Genomic DNA, 15579 nt, shown 5'->3' with positions numbered 1-15579 from the left:
TTAGGCTTACTGGTCTATGATTCCCTGCTTTCTCTCTACCTCCCCTTTTGAATATCGGAGTCACGTGAGCTACTCTTCAATCTGCAGGGACAGTTCCAAAGTCTATAGAATCCCGGAAGATGACTAATAGTGCGTCCACTATTTCCAGACAGTATAATTTATAACACTTATCAACAGTATTACCATGGCAGGAAACTCCAGCCTATTATAAATCACACTAGTCTTGGAAAGCAATAGCATGGTAGTATTTTCACTAGACTAGTAATTCGGAGATCCAGGTAATGCTCCGAGGACCTGGGTTTGAATCCCACAATGGTGAAATTGGAATTCAATAAAAATCTGGAATTAAAAGTCTAATGATGACCATGAAACCATTGTAGATTTGTCGTAAAACCCCACCTGATTTACAAATGTCCTTTCGGGAAGGAAATCTCCCATCCTTACCTGGTCTGGTTGGCCTAATGTGACTCCAGACCCACAACAATGTGGTTGACTCTTAACTGTCCTCCGAAATGGCCCAGCGAGCCACTCAGTTCAAGGGCAAGCCCACGTCCCATGAACGAATAACAAAACGAGGTAACGAGGAATGGAAACGCTTTCATTTTAAAACAATATCATTTTATTTTTTGTGGAATGGAACAGTTCCATGTTAATAACAAAGTTTCATAAAGGCAAACAGATATTGTTCAGTGCTAGTTCCTTTTTAAACTCCAATTAGACCATCTGTGACCTTTTACAGGTTTCAGGCAGGCAAATAGGTTTGAATGGAGAGTTTTACTGTTTGATTTGAGCTTACATCTGGCTACTAAGAGTATGAATTGTCGGCAGTGGTCCAATCTAACCACAAAACATAAATGGGGCAACTCAGCTATTGCCAGTAATGCTTGATACTACTACACCTACATAACAGGAACTGGATGTCAAATGTTAAGTTCGGTAAAAGCTACAATACATATATTTTGTAAAAAAAAACTCAATAAATTAGATATATATCTAAGTTCTTTTTTTGTAAATCATGCACAAATTTCAAATATTGGACAAGTTTTTTTTATCCATTAGGTACCTGGAATGTACACACCAACAACGATCGGTAAGAAAATAACAAAGTGTCTTTTCATTTTACAAAAATTACACAGCTATAGAACTCCTACCTTTGTATCAAAGAGTTAACAGATAACTTCAATCTAGTAAATTAGTCTTTCTACAGAGTAAGAGCTTCACGGTCCTAGTAAAGGTTAAAAGAGGAAAATTTAATTTTAATTGATTTTAATAGGATTCCTGCCTAAATCCTCTTTTGTACTTTACCTGCAGAATCCTATTTAAAATCAAATAGAACTTTTACTTTTTTTTCCGGGTTACACGGTTGCCCAGTCTGCTTCACATCTGTTCTAGTAACTTTTTTTTTTAAAAGGGTTTACCTCAAATGAGTTCTCTGCAAAAATTGCACGTTACTTTTAATTGCACCACGTAAGTTGTGCTTGTGGCACTATCTGCATAAAGAGAAGGGAGTGACTCAAGTCATCGATACATGACCGACGTCAGTGATTGATTGACGAGCAATTCTTTTCTCACAAGTTGCTATGGACATTCACTATCATTGCACCCTCTCATTCTAACAATGCAAAGTGCCAGCACAACACCTCTTCTCCACACTTGCACATTCAGTGCTGTCACTGGGCGTTTTTAATATTTTGGCACCATTACCCTATTGGGAGTGGGGGAGAAAAAAAATGTAAATAACACGTAAACCAATATGCTTTCCTGTTGCCACACACTTCATTCATGATCTCAAACTGCCCTGACCACACCCGGCTCCAGAATCTGACTTGTGGTCAGGCGTAAAAACTTTCTCTCCAGACACAAACCTGCTCTGGTAGAACCACATCTATCACCGTGCTCCAGTTCAAACGGGCACTCGGTGACAGAACGCCACACTCCCACTGTTGTCCGAGCGACAATGCCAGCATTCTTTCGCAGGACTAATAGTGTCAGGTCAGCTGCCAGGAAGGCACCAGATCCACACAACATGGTTACCATTCAGTCAACACTTCAGCTTTGTTGATCAAAAGTCAGCCACATAGCACAAACCTTCAAATGCTATGAAGAGCCAATGCACATGTAGGATCAAATTTATAACTAAAAGAAAAAAAATCATTGCAATCTAAAATAACGCTCATTTTACGTGACATTTGAAAACTTAATTCTAATACTTTTTTCTCATGACCATAATCTACTTTTGCATCTAACCAATTTTAAACGGGTAATAAATTAAAAATTATAAACACGTAAAAACAAAAATTAAGAACCTAGGTAACTATAGATGTGTACAGTAATTAGTAAATAAGCTATATACTTATAAATCTCTTAACCAACATGATATGTTAAAGTCTATGAACAACTTTACAAATATACAATGTGCTAATCAGATTGAAAATAATTAATGGTTTTTGAACTATTTTATCCCTCGCTCACTACACAATGTGTTTCTTTAATCATTTCCAGATTAATACTGAATATCCTAGACTGCAATGATTTTAGGATTTGCTTCCTCATATTTGTAATTGTGTTTATATTTTTTCTGTTTTTCCTAAACAAGCAAATCATAAGTATACAACTGTGTTTTTAAACATTATCATACAATATTCATATTTATATATATACAACTCTTCTGGAATCTGCAGCTTCACACAAATAAAAAGTATTTAAATGCTCTTTTGTAAAGAAAAATAATTGTTTTTTGTTTCACTTTCTTTGCACACAACTTGTCGACTTAGGCACAGAATGGTTCCTTTAGCAGTCACAATGCCAGAGGTCAAAGGTAATCAATCACCTCTGGATTTTTTTTGTTTTTTGCAAAATGTTCCATTTCAGTTTCTACATTTTGTTTCCAAAAGAAAATGTTTCTTCATGCCAAAGGTACTTTTTGTTTTAGATGGGTACAGCACTTGAAGATGTAAGGCTCAAAATGGTGGGAATTAAAATGGGGACAAAAGTCCCAGATGTTTCAGTGTATTTCCTTCAGTGTGAGTTCTCCATGTTCAGCGTTCTATAATCCTGCTTCTTTTTGTCCCAAACAGTTTCATGTCTTGATGACACCATTGCACTGCTGGTGCTTGGGGATACAAGGTTCATCAGACAAAGCATCATGGGCAAAGACAGAGTCGTCTCCGGAAGAGCACGTACTGTGAGTGTCTTGGCATGCTGGAGAATATTGCTCAAAAGGTGCCGATAGGTCAAGGTACTCCTGAAATACAAAGGGAAGGAGACAACATTGTAATCTTTCTGTGGTAGAACTGTAAGTCACTTAGCGTAGGCCACCCACATGAAGTGTTAGCTGCGGCTCAGTTGGCAACACTTCTGTTTTTGAGTCAGAAGACTACTGATTCATGTCCCACTCCAGAAACATGAACACAAAGGGCTGACCGTCCAGTGCAGTTGGGTGGATGTGCTGCATTTTGGAGTTGCCGTCCTTTGGATAGGACATCTGCCAACTTGAGCAGGTGTAAAAGATCCCAAATCACTACTTTAAAATTATCCCCCCTCCCCCATTTCTTAGTTAATATTTATCCCTCAAACAGTATCATCAAACTGATTGTCTGATAATTTATCACATCCCTGTTTGTCTGAGCTTGATATCATTGAATCATAGAATTTACAGTGCAGATGGAGGCCATTTGGTCCATTGAGTCTGCACCGGCTCTTGGAAAGGGCACCCTACTTAACCCTACATCTCCATCCTATCCCTGTAACCCCATCTAACATAAGGGCAATTTGGCATGGCCAATCCATATATGTTTCCCTGCTTCACAACATTGACTCAACTTCAAGAGTATTTAATTACATATAAAATGCTTTGGGACATCCTACGGTCATGAAAAGCTGTGTGTGAATGCAAGTCTTTCTTTATCTCCCAAAGTAACATCAATTTAACGTTTGGTAGATTCCAATTTATGGTTCTGTTTTTATGATGGTGCTTCATATATTTTACCACACAAGAGTGAATGATATTTTGTTTGGAAAATCTTCCAATGTTTTCTCTTGGAGCTTAGAACAGTGAGGGATGACTTGATTGAAGTATACAAGATCTTGAAAGGTCTCGACAAGGGCAGCACGGTGGCACAGTGGTTAGCACTGCTGCCTCACGCCGCCGAGGTCCCGGGTTCGAATCCGGCTCTGGTTCACTGTCCATGTGGAGTTTGCACATTTCCCCCCCCCCTCCCCCCGTGTTTGCATGGGTTTCGCCCCCACAACCCAAAGATGTGCATGATAGGTGGATTGGCCATGCTAAATTGCCTCTTAAATGGAAAAAATGAATTGGGTACTCAATTTAATAAAAAGAAAGGTCTCAACAAGGCGGGTGTGGAAAGGATGTTTCATATCTTGGGCGAGTCTAGAACGAGATACTATTTTAAAATTTGGGGTTGCCCTTCAGAACAGAGATTAGAATAATTTTTTTCTCTCCGAGGGCTGTGCAACTTTAGAACACTCTCCTCTGAAGACGGTAGAGGCCGGGTCATTGAATATTTTTACAATGGAGGTAGGCAAATTCTTGTTAGGCAAGGGAATCAGGTCATCAGGGATAGATGGGAGTATGGAAACAGAAACAGAACAGCCATGATTTTACTGAATGGCAGAACAGGCTTGAGGGACTGAATGGTTGAGTTCTGATCATATGCTGTTTGTTCACCTTCCTGAAGATAATGGGATACAGGTAAATAGACTCTGACCATCCCAAGGGACCTTTCTTCCTGTGAGAATCTGAACTCACAGCTAAAGGTGATGAACAATCATTGGATATTTAATCAAAGGGACCACTGCAGTCAAGCCCCCAATTATGTGCCTACCTCCTTCTACCAGTACATTTTAATAAGTGGATTTGCCCTTTCTTGGTGTCAGGAACCAAGAAATCTTAATGATAGTCCGAGTGTACAGGTACAGGGAATCTGAAATCTGACAGGGAAGAAAGGCCACATAAATTTCAGCATCAGTGGGAGATTGTAATTTAGAACAGCTCCGAACTGTTGTGTTTCCCTCTCATTTCAACTACCCAAGAAACCCTGAAATTGGAGTGGAGGTAAAGACGAGGATTAGGCTTTGGGCTGGTGTGGATTTGTGTGGTGATGGAAAAGGTGCTTCTTCTGCCTGTTCCTCTGTGTCTGAGCAGCTAGTTGATGCCATGCCTGGGCATATTCCCTGCACAGCTTGACTCCTCATTTAGATAAGTTACACATTAAGATTTAGCTTGTAAGTTGTGGTCCCTTTAAGCAATGCACTGCCTATTGGGCTTTTTAAAGTCCTAGGTTTCCTGAGTGTAGCTGGCCCCAGCTGCCTTGGTGCAAACCAATTTTACAGTAAGGGCTTCAAACAAGCATCATCAGCTCCTTTGTTTTCTGAAGACTTCTTTTAAGCATGGACCATGATTACTTATTTGTTGACCTTTAACAACATGGTGAGCTGCACAATTCTGGCCTGTAATGAGTACGTGCTTCATGCTCCCCATGCTTAGGAGGCTATTTAGTACCCGAGAAATGAGCACCATGTGGCAGACTTTCTAGGCCTCGACCCTTCTTTTTACAGAGCGTGATGGAAAATGCTGGAAATTCACTGAAGGTCTGTGTTTAAATCAACAGTGATATAACCCATACCAATTTTTGATTAATGATAGTAATTATAGGAGAACAGCCTTTCCCCACAGAGTATGTTGAGTGTATGCTCCCTTTGTGACGATATACTTTATGAAGACCATTCAATGGGATTAAGTAATATATTTTCCATGCACTGGTGTTGTTTGAACAATGACAATGTTTTGCATTGTACAAAATCCGGAAACTGTTCCCTTTAAAAAAAATCTTAAAGCAAATCCCCCCCCCCCCCCCAGGGTAACTACTTACTTTCCAAATTATAGCAATTGCGGATTCCTTAAGAGGACCATAATGCTAAGAGTTAAGTGTGCTAACTGTAGCCCTTGCATTTTATTGCTATATTTATGCCTCTTGCCCAGCCCCCAGTGCCACATGATAGGGGCTGCTGAACAGCAACATCATAAAAAGACAGTGGTGCTGATTACAGTGAATGTGACCACTGCTCCATCTCTTCTCAGCCAGCAGAATCAAACAGAAACTCTGAATGACTTTAAACTACACTCCCAGCAACATTTCATCTCAGTTTCCCAGGTCAAAGGTTAACTCTTTGGTTGGGGCAGGTTATTGGGCAGGAGGGAGGCTATATAAATCCTGGTGATAATATTTTACGATCACACGCTTGGGGATTTGGTGCTGTCGATCATTTTCAATTATGATCTGTCAAAAGTTTAAACAGTGCAGTAAATCAGTGAGCCAGGTAGCATGGCACCTTGTGTGCATTTAAAACATATCTTTGCTGCGATTTACATTAAACAATGTGCTTAGTGTATTGAAAGGGAAGGCTGCAAACATATTTAGAAACTGTTAAATGCTGGAAACTAGGAATAGAAAATGTTGGAATACTGTGGCCAGTCCAAAAGCAGCTGAAAAGAGGAAAGAAACATGCATATATTGGGTACAGATGCTTCGCTGGAATCTAATTAAGAGGGTATAATTGACTGCCACGAGGTTGACTGTCGTGACCATCTAACTAATCAACATTCACGTCAGATACCAACCTATCTTTCTCTTTTTGCAGGCTGATGTATCTGTCATACATTTCCAGCTTTTCCATTTTGGCTCGTCAAAAGTAACATCCATACAATTTTTGATCAATTATGTGAAATATCGGATGATATTACACACAGAAATTTCCCATTCAAATAGTTCACCACCTACTGGTGCAGCTGTACGTTGCTTAAAGGGGAACATTAACCATCTGAATTGCAATGCAGTCTTGAGGAATATTGGTTTGTCGACTAGGTTTAGCCTGCTTCCTGTGCTGGGCTGGATGCTACTGGACTGCAATGTTTGCACTGAAAACATCATCAAAGGTTGACCTTGGTCACTTTCCCGATGTTTCATTGAGTTCATCTGGTGCACAGCTGAGCTGTGCAGACCAGAATGGTGCTGGATTCAATGCCCAGTCTCTGTTGAGGCAACAGGACACAGATCACATAGCAGGAAAGGATCCTGATAAAAACATAGACGAGAATGTATGTGCCGACTACTATGTAGTATTCTTGGTTTGGCACAGTGTGAGTTCAGAAACGAGTTCAGCTTTGATACTCTCCCTGTCTGTGACTCACATGAAAACATCAAAATGATACCAGGACTAAGAGGGTTAATTTATGAAGACAGGTTTCATTGACTTCTCTTCAATATGAAAGATCGGGGGGGTAATATAATTGAGGTATTTAAAATGGTTAAAGGACTTCATAGGATGGATAGAGAGAAACTAGTGAGAGAAGCCAGAGGAAAGGGGCATCATTTTAAAATTAAAGCTCAGATTGGTGTGGCTCGGCGGCACAGTGGTTAGCACTGCTGCCTCACGGCGCCAATGACCCAGGTTCGATCTTGGTCCCTGGTTACTGTTTGTGTGGGATTTGCACTTTCTCCCCATGTCTACGTGGGTCTCACCCCCACAACCCAAAGATCTGACTGGTGGGTGAATTGGCCACGCTAAATTACCCCTCAGTTGGAAAAAATAGAATTGGGTACTCTAAATTTATATTTTTTTTAAAAAGAGCTTGGATATTCAGGGGTGCTGTCTGGAAGCACTCCTTCATAGAAACCCTATAGTGCAGAAGGAGGACATTCCGCCCATTGAGTCTGCACCTCTCCTCAGAAAGAACACCCTACCTAGGCCCAATTCCCCATAACCCCACCTAGCGTCAATTTAGCATGGCCAATCCACCTAACCTGCACATCTTTGGACTGTGGGAGGAAATCGGAGCACCTGGAGGAAACACACACAGACACGGGAAGAATGTGAAAACTCCACACAGACACTCTAAGGTCAGAGTCGAACCCGGGTCTCTGACACGGTGAGGCTGCAGTGCTAACCACTGTGCCGACGTGCTACTCCCTTCAGACAAAGTGTAGTGGAGATCCGAAATTCTAAAGTCTGGGGTCCATTAGTAATGTAACATCAACAGATTGGTAAATTTTTGATTGGCATGGGTATTGAGGGCAGCACGATAGCACAATGGGTAGTACTGTTGCTTCATAGCTACAGGGTCCCAGGTTCGATTCCCGGCTTGGGTCATTGTGCGGAGTCTGCACGTTGTCCCCGTGTCTGCTCCGCCATTCATTGTGATCATGGCTGATCAAGTTCAATACCCTGATCCCACCTTCCCCCATATCCCTTTAGCCCAAACACTATATCCAATTCCTTCTTGAAATTCCCCGTTTTGGACTCAACTACTTTCTGTGATAGCGAATTTCACAGATTCACCACTCTCGGAGGTGAAAAAATTTCTCCTCACTTCAGTCCGAAAGGTTTTACTCCTAATCCTCAAACTATGACCCCATTCATTAGATATTGGCCGATATCTCTCTTAATTCCATTGACTTTCCTCAATTCCATATTCCCTCAATATCTTTACCTATCGGGCAGCGCGGTGGCGCAGTGGGTTAGCCCTGCGGCCTCACGGCGCCAAGGTCCCAGGTTCGATCCCGGCTCTGGGTCACTGTCCGTGTGGAGTTTGCACATTCTCCCCGTGTTTGCGTGGGTTTCGCCCCCACAATCCAAAAATGTGCAGCGTAGGTGGATTGGCCACGCTATAGATCATAGAATTTAGTGCAGGAGACCATTCGGCCCATCGAGTCTGCACCGGCTCCTGGAAAGAGCACCCTACCCAAGGTTAACACCTCCACCCTATCCCCATAACCCAGTAACCCCACCCAACACTAAGGGACACTAAGGGCAATTTATCATGACCAATCCACCTAACTTGCACATCTTTGGACTGTGGGAGGAAACCGGAGCACCCGGAGGAAACCCACGCACACACGGGGAGGATGTGCAGACTCCGCACAGACAGTGACCCAAGCGGAATCAAACCTGGGACCCTGGAGCTGTGAAGCAATTGTGCTATCCACAATGCTACCGTGCTGCCCCCTTAAGGGGCTATATTGCCCCTTAATTGGAAAAAATGAATTGGGTACTCTAAATTTATTTAAAAAATATATATCTTTACCTATCAATGACCTCAGTCTTGAAAACTGTAATTGTCCAGCATCCACAGAGACCTAGGAGAAAGGATTCAAAATTTCTACCCCCCACTGTCCAGGAATATTACAGAACACTAATTTCTTCATCTTAGCTGGGTTTCAGTTGTGCCAGCTCAGTTGGTAGCACTCTCGCCTCTGATACAGAAGATTGTTCATTTGTGTCCCATTCCAGAGACTGGAGCACAAATATAAGGCTGAGGGTATTGAGGGAATTCTGCATTGCCAAGGTGCTGTCTTTCAACTGAAGTCCTGTTTACTCTCTCACATCTAAAGAATTCCCAGAGCACTATTTTCACTAAAAGCAGGGGAACTGCTCTTAATAACATTTGCTCTTTCCCTTTGAATAGGAAGACGCTAGTTATCCTTGGTGTCCTGGTTAATATTCATCCCTAACCTACAACAGATTTTCCAAAGCAGATTATCTGGCCAGCGTCACATTGTGAAAGATCCATTGGTGATTTACTGGGCGAGTTAGATATCATGTTAGATTAAGAGAAGAAATGTATAATGTTGCAAAGAATAATCATAAGCTTGACGATTGGGAGAGTTTGCAAAAAACAAAGGTTGACACAGTGGTTAGCACTGCTGCCTCAGTGCGAGGCACCGGGTTCAATTCCAGCCTTAGGTGACTGTCTTGTGTGGAGTGTACACTTCAGCCCTTCTGTGTGGGTGCTCTGGCTTCCTCCCACAGTCCAAAGATGTGCAGCTCATGTGGATTGGCCATGATTGGGCACCATGATAGCACAGTGGTTAGCACAGTTGCTTCACAGCTCCAGGGTCCCAGGTTCGATTACCGGCTTGGGTCACTGTCTGTGCGGGTTCTGCACATTCTCCCCGTGTCTGCGTGGGTTTCCTCCGGGTGCTCTGGTTTCCTCCCACAGTCCAAAGATGTGCAGGTTAGGTGGATTGGCAATGCTAAATTGCCCTCTGTGTCCAAAAAATGTGAGGTGGGGTTACGGGGATAGGGTGGAGGTGAGGGAATAGGGTGGAGGTGTGGGCTTAGGTAGGCTGTTCTTTCCAAGGGCCGATGCAGACTCGTTGGGCCGAATGGCCTCCTTCTGCACTGTAAATTCTATGATTCTATGATAAAATTGCCCCTTAGTCTCCAAAGATGGAGCTTAGGTGGAGTTATGGGGATAGGGCGGGGGAGTGGGCCTAGGAGGGGTGCTCTTTCAGAGGATCGGTGCAGACTCGATGGGCCGAATAGCTTCCTTCTGCACTGTGGGAATTCTATGTATCTATGGAAAAATTGATTTAAAAAAGGGAAAAATAGAATGAGAATAAACTAGCCAGGTATTTAAAAATATGATTGCAAGTGCTTTTACAAGCATATAAAAAGGAAGAGAGTAGCCAAAATAAATGTTGGTCCCTCAGGTGACAGAGACAGGAGAAGATATAATGTGGAATGAAGAAGTGGTAGAGGCATGGAACAGAGTTTGTTGCTGTCTTTGTAATTGAAGACACAAATTATGTAACAAAAATAGAGGAAAACCAATAAGAGTAAGAAACTTAAATTAATCAATATCAGCAGAGAAAAAGTAATAGAGAAACATAAGGAACTGAAAGCAAACAAATCCCCAGGAACTAATCGTTCTAAAAGAGAAAGCTGCAGAGATAGTGGTTACGATTTTCCAAATCCCTTAGGTTTGAGAATTGACCGAGTACATTGGAAGTTGACAAATGTAACACTACCATTTACGAAACGAGGGGGGAAAGATAACTGGGAACCACAAGTCAGTTAGTCTGACATCAGTCATTGGGAAAAAGATGAAATCTCTTATTAGAATTATTAAGCATCGAAATATAAAAGATTCTGAATGATCTTGACAGGGTAGACACTGCCTGGTTTATCCAGAAAGCACTGGCACAGTCTCAAAATAAAGGCTTGTTCATTTAAGACTGAGATGAGAAATCTCTTCACTTCGATGGTTCTGCTTCTTTAGAATTCTCTATCCCAGAAATTTGTGGATGCTCCATCGTTGAATATTCATGGTCAAATCTTTGGTCTCTCAGGTATACGGGGCGCGATTCTCCGCTCCTCACGCCGGGTGGGAGAATTGTGGAAGGGCCGGGCGAATCACGACACGCCGCCCTGGCACCCCCCGCGATTCTCCCACCCCCACAAAATGGCGTGTCGCGTTTTGCGACACGTTGCTCGGACAATCGGCGCTCGCCGTTTTTCACGGCGACTGCCGATTCTCTGGCCCGTATGGGCCGAGCGGCCTGACGAACCCGACCGGTTCATGCCGGCACCAACCACACCTGGTCGCTGCCGGCGTGAACATCGCACAACCGGTAAGTGTGGGGGAGGATCGAGCACCACGGGCGTGCTCATGAGGTGACAGGCCCGTGATCGGTGCCCACCGATCATCAGGCCGGCGTCTCTAAGAGACGCACCCTTTTCCCTCTGCCGCCCCGCAAGATCAAGCCGCCATGTCTTGCGGGGCAGCGGAGGGGAAGACGGCAACCGCGCATGCGCGGGTTGGAGCCAGCCAACCTGCGCATGCGCGGCTGACGTCACTTAGGCGCCGCCGGCCGCGTCATTCTCAGCGCGCCGCTTTGACGCAAGCATCAAGGCCCGGCGCCCGAGATTCGCGCACCGCCGCTCCTAGCCCCCGGGGGGGGGAGGGGGGAAGGAGAGAATAGGGGGCGAGGAGCGGTCTCCGACGCCGGAGTGAAACACTACGGGTTTCACTCCGGCATCGGCTGTTTCTCTCCGTTTCGGAGAATCGCGCCCATGGCAGCAGGCGGGAAATGGTGTCGAGGTAGAAAATCAGCCATTATCGTATTGTTGAATAATTAAGTGCTATTAGTTATTAAATATAAATTTGCTTTTAATTAACCTTAGTTCTTTTGAGTTTTTAAATTAAAACACTGACCTCAGTTGATGTCACCATCAAGACCCTGTCAAGATCCTCAACCAGCTGTTTGAATGTTGGCCTCTGTGATGGGATTGCATGCCAGCATTCTCTCATTATCATATACCTAGAGAAAGACACAGTATTAGCAATCTGGTTAGCAGTGGTTAGCACTGCTGCCTCACAGCATCAGGGACTGGTTCAATTGCAGCCTTGGGGGACTATCTGTGTGGAGTTTGCACTTTCTCCCAATGTCTACGTGGGTTTCCTCCGGGTACTCCGGTTTCCTCCCACAAGTCCCAAAAGACGTGCTGTTAGGTGAATTGGACATTCTGAGTTCTCCCTCAGTGTACCCAAACAGGTGGCGGAGTGTGGTGACTAGGGGATTTTCACAGTAACTTCATTGCAGTGTTAATGTAAACCTACATGTGACAATAATAAATATTATTATTATTACAGTCCAAAGACGTGCAGGTTAGGTGGGTTGGTTGTGCTAAATTGCCCCTTGGGTTAGGTTAAGGGGTTATTGGGATAGGGCAGGGGAGTGTGTTTGGGTGGAGTGCTCTTTTAAAGGGTTGGTGCAGACTCAATGGGCCTAATGGCATCCTTCTGTAATGTTGGGAATCTATAATAATTTATTGCAGTTAAACAATGCAAAAACATATATCTTCAAAATGTTGAGGAGCTGCAGGCGAATGGTCAATGAGGCAGAGGCCCAACACATCGCAGCGAAGGATCCCAACACATCGCAGTGAAGGGTCCCAACATACTGCAGATAGGAATCCCAACACATCGCAGCGAAGGATCCCAACATATCGCAGCGAGGGATCCCAACACACCGCAGCGAGGGATCCCAACACACCGCAGCGAGGGATCCCAACACATCGCAGCGAGGGATCCCAACACACCGCAGCGAGGGATCCCAACACATCGCAGCGAGGGATCCCAACACATCGCAGCGAGGGATCCCAACACACCGCAGCGAGGGATCCCAACACATCACAGCGAGGGATCCCAACACATCACAGGGTCAGGATTATTTCACTCCAGTGGGTGGGTCAGGATTATTTAATTGTGGTGGTGGGTCACAGAAATGCGGAGAGAAACTACTATGTAATTATAAGGAGAAAGAAATGCAAACAATCAAACCTAATGCCAAAGCAAAAGCAGACATTTTCCCGCAAAGCGTCAAGCAACTTGTGAAACTTTAAACCAACAATTTAGTGATGTAGGATCGTAATGTGGGTTATTGCTTACAGCTCATGGGTGCAATTCGCTGGCTTGTCCATTCGATGGCCTTCTTTCAGCAGTTTAAAGAGCTCTTCTACTGGGATTCCAGGGTAAGGGGATCCTCCCAGTGTAAAGATCTCCCACAACAGGACTCCATATGACCAGCTAGGAATGAGAAAAGAGTAGAAACTTAATTCACTGAACCCTTTTTAAGCCACTCCATTCTCTCGGTGCTGCCATGCGTACCTAACACAGTTATCAACGGCGTGACTTAATTGAATAAACTCTTTTCTAGTTACTTGGAGCGTCGCGGCGATGCTTTCAATCACAAAAAAGATCAGTACACACTAATGCTGGAATTAAAATGACCAGTTAATCAGATAGTTGACAGACCGTTTATAACTTGTCGTCTCCTTTGCCAAGTCCCCAGAGCAGAACTAATGACACTTTTTTCTCCAAATTAAGTTTCCCTGGACCGCATAATTTGGAAGCAAGTCACAGAGCCAATTCTGGCCATTGAGACTTTCTTTGACAAAAAGACTGATGTATATTAGTTGGAACTAATAAAGATTATTAGTGCATGATTTTATAAAAAAGCTCAATTCTTATACGTAGTACTTACACGTCACTCTGGTGGGTGTAGACCCTGTCGAATAGTGCCTCTGGAGCCATCCACTTCACTGGTAGTCTCCCCTTTTAACAATAGAAGATGGGAATTATTATTTAATTACATCTACAGGCAGCTACAAAGGCAACAAGTGGGCTGTAATCAGCCACAACTACCACGATAGAATTATACACAGCGCACAGCATATAAACAAGGCCACTTGGTCCAACTGGTCCTCTCCCTCTTCATTTAACTCAACCTACGTAACTTTCTGGCCCATTCTCCGTTATGTGTTTACTTAGCTTCTCCTGAAATGCTATTTGTGCCATGGCGGCACAGTGGTTAGCACTGTTGTCTCACAGGACCAGGGACCCGAGTTCAATTCCGGCCTTGGGTGACTGTCTGTGTGGAGATTGCATGTTCTCCCAGTATCTGCATGGGTTTCCTCCACGTGCTCCCGTTTCCTCCCACAGTCCAAAAATGTAGAGTTAGGTGTGTTGGCCATATTAATTGCCCCTTAAGTGTCCAAGAATGTGCAGCTTAGGTGGGTTTACGGGGATAGGGCGAGGGAATGGGCTGAGGGAGGGTGCTCTTTCAGAGGGCCGGTGCACTCGATGGGCTGAATGGCTTCCTTCTGCACTGTAGGAATTCTACTCCATGGCCAAAAATTCCCCATTCTAACCACTCTCTGGGTAAAGACATTTCCCTGAATTTCTTATTGGATTATTAGTGGCCCCTAATTCTGGTCTTCCCAATACGTTTATCCCATCAAAGCTTTCCATCACCTTAAAGGCCTCAATTAGATCACCCTTCCACCTTCTCTTTTCTGGAGAAAAGAGCCCCGGCCTGGTTCACCCTCTGCTGACCACCTGCATCAACTGCTAGCCCCTACAGCCCCGAAGCAGATGACGCAGGTTGTGGTTACACTTACGTTTGTTGTTTTCTTGTAGTAGTCAATGTTGTGCACGTCCCTGGCTAGGCCAAAGTCAGCAATCTTCATCACGTTATCGTCTGTCACGAGCACATTTCTGGCTGCCAGATCCCGGTGAATACACTAACCAAAGAGAAATAAATTCCAAACAGAACAATTAAACTGTTTGTCAGTGATACATAAATTCCTAGAAGAGAGGAGGAGGCCTTGTGGCCCTTCGAGCCTGCTCCGCCAATCATCACGATCATGGCTGATCATCCAACTCAATAACCTAATCCTGCTTTCTCCCCATAGCCTTTGATCCCATTCTCCTCAAGTGTTATATCCAGCCGCCTCTTGAATGTATTCAAAGTTTTAGCATCAACTACTTCCTGTGGTAATGAATTCCACAGGCTCACCATTCTGTGTGAAGAAATGTCTCCTTTTATCTGTCCGAAATGATTTACCCTGAATCATCAGACGGTGACCTCTGGTTCTGGACACACCCATCATTGGTAACATCTTCCCTGCATCTACCCTGTCTAGTCCTGTTAGAATTTTATAAGTCTCTATTAGATCCGCCCTCATTCTTCTGAACTCTAGCGAGAGCAATCCAAACCTAGTTAATCTTGCCTTATATGACAGTCCCGCCATCCCTGGAATCAGTCTGGTAAACCTTCGCTGCACTCCCTCGAGAGCAAGAACAACCTTCCTCAGAGAAGGAGACCAAAACTGCACACAATACTCCAGGTGTGGCCTCACCAAGGTCCTGTATAATTGCAGCAACACATCCCTGCTTCTGTACTGGAAACCTCTTGCAATGAAGGCCAACATACC

At 43.9% G+C, this 15579-nt stretch overlaps 1 protein-coding gene across 6 annotated transcripts in view; it reads right to left on the bottom strand.

The window, feature by feature from the left end:
- Positions 1 to 596: 596 nt before the first annotated feature.
- LOC119963931 (fibroblast growth factor receptor 3-like) overlaps positions 597 to 15579 on the bottom strand; it is a 254152-nt gene continuing 239169 nt past the window's right edge. For all 6 annotated transcript variants that reach the window (XM_038793355.1, XM_038793358.1, XM_038793357.1 and 3 more), the window contains exons 19-23: positions 14764 to 14886; positions 13848 to 13918; positions 13253 to 13390; positions 12017 to 12122; positions 597 to 3244 (exon numbers count right to left, since the gene is read on the bottom strand). In XM_038793355.1, the coding sequence (XP_038649283.1) occupies positions 3080 to 3244; positions 12017 to 12122; positions 13253 to 13390; positions 13848 to 13918; positions 14764 to 14886 (603 nt within the window). In that variant the 3' untranslated portion in view covers positions 597 to 3079. The remainder of the gene's footprint in view (positions 3245 to 12016; positions 12123 to 13252; positions 13391 to 13847; positions 13919 to 14763; positions 14887 to 15579) is intronic.

This window comes from Scyliorhinus canicula, chromosome 3, assembly GCF_902713615.1.
Source record: "Scyliorhinus canicula chromosome 3, sScyCan1.1, whole genome shotgun sequence".
NCBI classification, from domain to species: domain Eukaryota; kingdom Metazoa; phylum Chordata; class Chondrichthyes; order Carcharhiniformes; family Scyliorhinidae; genus Scyliorhinus; species Scyliorhinus canicula.
This window is presented reverse-complemented; position numbering and strand designations above follow the sequence as displayed.